General features: G+C 30.9%; 1 protein-coding gene across 1 annotated transcript in view; it reads right to left on the bottom strand.

Moving 5' to 3' along the window:
* Positions 1 to 3,967: 3,967 nt before the first annotated feature.
* The window catches only part of HELRODRAFT_182128 (hypothetical protein), a gene marked incomplete at both ends in the record, with an annotated part of 3,000 nt that continues 1,885 nt past the window's right edge, over positions 3,968 to 5,082 (bottom strand). The window contains one exon of the mRNA XM_009032425.1: positions 3,968 to 4,427. Within this exon, the coding sequence (XP_009030673.1) occupies positions 3,968 to 4,427 (460 nt within the window). The remainder of the gene's footprint in view (positions 4,428 to 5,082) is intronic.

Genomic DNA, 5,082 nt, shown 5'->3' with positions numbered 1-5,082 from the left:
TTTAAAAAGCTGTACGTGCATGGAAGTGTTGATGAAGGTTATTTGATTAGTTTAATTAATGAATCTCCAAAAAAATGCGCTTGTATAACTATTTAACAGCGAAATAGCAAGGATTGCTAACACTGTGGCGCCTATTTATGTAGTTGAAGCATGAGTTGTTCAAACTGCATCGTGGTTTGATAGTGACTGTAGAAAAATTAAAGGTGATTGTCAAAGATTTGAACGCAAATATAGAAAAAATAAAAACACGTTTAATAAACAAAATTGGATTGGTCTAATGAATATGAAACAAGAGAATTTTGCAAAGAAAGAGAATCATACAGGAACAATTTAGTTAACACTAATGCTATTAATTCTAAACAGTTATGGCAGGTTTTAAACAAGGTTTTATGCAATTAAAAAACATTACTGTCATTGAATTTGCAGACGTTTTCAAGATAAAGATTGAAAATATTAAAAAAACAAATATAGGGCATGGCTTACCTCTTTTCAGTCATAATATTAAAAAACATCAAGTATTCTCTAATTTTGAAAAATGCTTAAGGGCTGACGTTAAAGCAGTTATTTTGAAGGCCACGCTTACCACATGTATACTAGATACCATGCCAACGAGTCTTCTCAAAAAACACATTGAACTGTTTTTGCCGTATTAGACGGATTTGATTAATATGTGTTTGGAAACTGGCATTTTTCCAATGATTTTAAAAAAGCAATTGTTATGCTTCTATTGAAGCAACCATTGGATGAAAATTGTCTTTGGCCGTGCCTTCAATCACTCAACAGAAGCAGCACTGCTAAAATTGTTGTCAACATTATTTAATGCATCAGATTTGAAGCAAGTGACATTACTGGCTTCAATTGATATGAATGAACGCAGCATTTGATTGTCAACAAGCTACGAAATTTCAGGCACTGTGTTAACATTTTTTAACTTGTACTCAAATAGCAGATCACAACGGATTTTTTTGACAACGAATTGGATGAAGAAAAAATGTTATCTGGCGTCCCTCAGGGATCGGTTTTGGGACCACTTCTCTCCTTGTTGTATGCTGCTGATGTATTTGAATCATGGAATGTTATGAAATGTTATGCTTATGCAGATGATATTCAGTTAGTGTCAAGTGCTTCAGTTAAAAAGTTTGATGATTTAGCGTAATTGCAATAAATATTTGGATGTCAAAAAATGGTATAAAATTGAACAAAGATAAAATCAAGTTGGTGCAACACGGCACATATATTAATACACTCGAACTAACTCATTCAATAGCAAGACGTATAGATGCATCTAGATGCATTAAAGATAGATGATGCCATTGTCAAATTCGAAAAATCAGCTACCCTACTGGGTTTATAATTGACACTAACCTGACCATGCAGAATCATATGCGGTGTATGGTAGTCATGTTGTTTCCATTTATGTCAGCTACGGCTGATTAAGAAATTTGTTAGCAAGCCCGCTTTGGTGGCGTTGGTCCATTCATTTGTCCATTCACGTTTGGATTACTGCGATACTGCGACAGCCAATTGTATGGTGTTTTAGCAAATGAAATTGCACTGTTGCAATCTGTACAGAATAGGGCAGGTAAAGTGGTGATGGGTGGTCAGAAGTTTGATCACATGACTCCATTTATTAAGGAGTCACTGGTTGGTGATTGAAAAGAGAATTGTTTTTAAAATTTGATTATTGATGTTCAAGTGTTTAAATAGTTCAGCACCACGATATCTGATGGAGATGTTTACATCCAAGGACATGAGTGCTCAGAGTTTTGTCTTGAGATCGAACGATCAGAATTACTTAACAAATTGGGTGTCAAAATTGAAGATTTGGTCTCGTAACTTTGCTGTGGTATGAAAATATGGAACTATCTTTCACGCGTCATTCGTAGACAAACGATGTCACTCCTGTAATTTAAGAAGGAATTAAAAACATACCTGTTTTGAAGATTGATTGAAATTGTGAATAGTGTCTTGCATGTTGTTTTATTGTTCATGTATGTTGCTTGAAGATGAAGGAACATTTATATTTATGCTGTATTTATTTTTATTTATGTTTTATCTATATATATGAGTTGTCGTGTGCGTAATAAGTGTGAGTGTTATGTTATGTCTAATCACAATTAGATTTGCTTGTGTTGAATGTGTTTTGAATTTTATGAGTTGAATGTAAAAGCAAGGGTTTGATTGATAGCAAGGGTATAAGGATGTGTGTGAATGGAAGTGAAATAAGTATGTTTAAGTGTGTGTATATATCGGTGTATGTGTGTATCGTGTGTGTCTGACAATTTGTATTGATTTATTAATATTATGTTGGTGCATGGCTATTTGTCTGTTGGTTATTTTGAATTATATGTAAGTAACAAGTAACTTCTATACGTATTTGTGTATGATTAGCGTGTAATGTGTGTATGAACGTTTCTATGGGATGGTTTGAAAAAGAGTGATTGGTGGTACATAATTGTTGTTACGTGGTTATTACATGATTTTTGATATGTATTTTACTCATTTTACATATTTTACATGGCCGAGTGGTTAGCGTGTCCGTGTACCACTCCCACGGTCCGGGTTCGAATTCTGTAGTTTCTTCAGGTTTATCCGGGTAGCCGAACACGGCCAGCCCAGCCGTCCATCCTTTCAGGGCTGGTAAATGGGTAGACGACGTAAGTTGTCGCATGCTGGCCGGCGAGATGGCTCAGTGGTTCAAATGCTCGCTGAGTCAAACATCTCAATGGCTATCATATACTCAGCGTATTTGATGCGGTGCTTGCGCGTGCCCATAAATACATGTATACGTCGTGTGAAAAGGATAAACAGCCTTTGTGGCAAAGATGGCTGCTTCAAATCAATGATTGAAGATATGAAGAACATAATAAAAAGATATATAGACAATATATTTGCAACACTGTAAGTGGTATGTCAGATCTGCAATAATAAAAAAAATGATGCAATAAAAAATCATCTAATGGATGATATAACAAGGAAAATGTTGAACTCAAATACCAAAGAGTTAGTTATATTACAACCATAATATAAGTAATTTGAGAATTGCAGAGGCTTGATTAATAGAGAATAGAAACTCTGTAATAAACATCCAACAACAGGCGGTAACGATCCTACCAACAAATAAATTACAAAAGCGAGGTTTTCGCTTAAGCAAATTTTGTTAAAAATTGTTGCCCATTTAGCATTTTATTTTATTTTAGTATTTAATTTTTATTTTCTTTATAACACTATATATTTTATTACCGTTGAATTCTCAATTTCAAGGTTTATCTTTTATTCCATTTTGTTTCAATTTGACATTACATTTAACGCATTGATTTTATACAAATACATTTTAATATGCTTTGTTCAAGTTCAATTACCCAAGGCTCCGACGATGGCATCTTTGCCGAAACAGCTGTCAGCCTAGCTATGACACAATGATTGAATAAATAATATTATGAAAAATTGCGTTCTGTTGAATCGATTATAAAAAAGTTAATAAATGCTAAATAGGCAACAATTTTTAACGAATATATATATATATATATATATATATATATATATATATATATATATTGGTAACAGACTGTTGTTAACGCAACATTTCAAAAAATCAACACTACTTTCAACATTGTTCAACTTTTTTATATTTCTTTTTTTTTATTAATTTCAGAGAAATTAGACATTTTATTGTTTTTTAAATTTTTATTAAATAAATTTGCAAATAGCTATTTCGAGTTATAGATAACTCATCTTCAGTGCATTATATATAAGATATGTAAAATATTTGATAAGAAGGAACAAGTAATTATTAATTTATATAAATTATTTAATTAAAACAGAAAACCAATAAAATAAATTTAATAACTATAAACAATATAAAACGCGATTTTTAAAATTTTTAACGGCAAGATTGTTTATATTATGGTTGTTAAGGTAAATATCAACGCTCAGCCGAGAAGCGCGAATTAATTTATTTAATTAACTACATATTATTAATATTATTTTGACAATATTTAAAAACGTTATTATTATTATTATTGTTAACGTTATTATTATTATCGCTGTGGTTCTTCTTGCTTCTAGTGATAATGTTCCATTTGCAAGTGATATTTGCGCTGTGGGTTGTGGCGTTGGTATCTACAGTGTTGGCACTGTTGTTGTTGTTATTGTTGATGCTTTTGTTGTTGTTGTTGATGTTGTTGTTGGTGTTGTTGATGTTGTTGTTAGGGTTGTCACTATTGATGATGTTCCAATTGCAACAGATATTGGCGCTGTGGGTTGTAGCATTGGTATCTACAGTGTTGGCACTGTTGTTGTTATTGTTGATGTTGTTGTTGATGTTGTTGTTGGTGTTGTTGATGTTGTTGTTAAGGTTGTCACTATTGGTATGATTGTTGTTTACATCATCAATATTGTTGGTGATAACATTGTTATAATTATTGCTGTTGTCGTAATTGTTGTTGTTATAATTATAATGATTGTTGTTTTTATTTAGTAGTCTATTTGAAAGTAGAATGTTGTTAGACTGTACTTGAATGTTCATGGAGGGATTTTTGTTTTGTATGAAAATTGATTCAGCGATTTTCAGGTTTGTGATGTTGTTATTACAATAAACTATTTGCGTGTTATTTAACAGTTGTCGTGTTAAAGTGATGTTATGCTGTTGTTGATAATTGCTTGTTTAATTGTTCCATCTTGTAAATGCATGGTCAAACGTCTTGACAATGTGGTAGTTGTCATTCCAATATATGAAGCATTGTTGCGGTATATAATGCACTGAAGATGAGTTATCTATAACTCGAAATAGCTATTTGCAAATTTATTTAATAAAAAAAATCAATAAAATGTCTAATTTCTCTGAAATTAATAAAATAAAAAGAAATATAAAAAAGTTGAACAATGTTGAAAGTAGTGTTGAATTTTTGAAATGTTGCGTTAACAACAGTCTGTTACCAATATATATATATATATATATATATATATATATATATATATATATATATATATATATATATATATATATATATATATATATATATATATATATATATATATATATATATATATATATATATATATATATATATATATATATAT

The sequence above is a fragment of the Helobdella robusta genome (genome assembly GCF_000326865.2).
Source record: "Helobdella robusta unplaced genomic scaffold HELROscaffold_80, whole genome shotgun sequence".
Classification (NCBI taxonomy): Eukaryota; Metazoa; Annelida; class Clitellata; order Rhynchobdellida; family Glossiphoniidae; genus Helobdella; species Helobdella robusta.
Note: the sequence above shows the minus strand (reverse complement) of the source record. Positions and strands in the feature narration are given on the sequence as shown.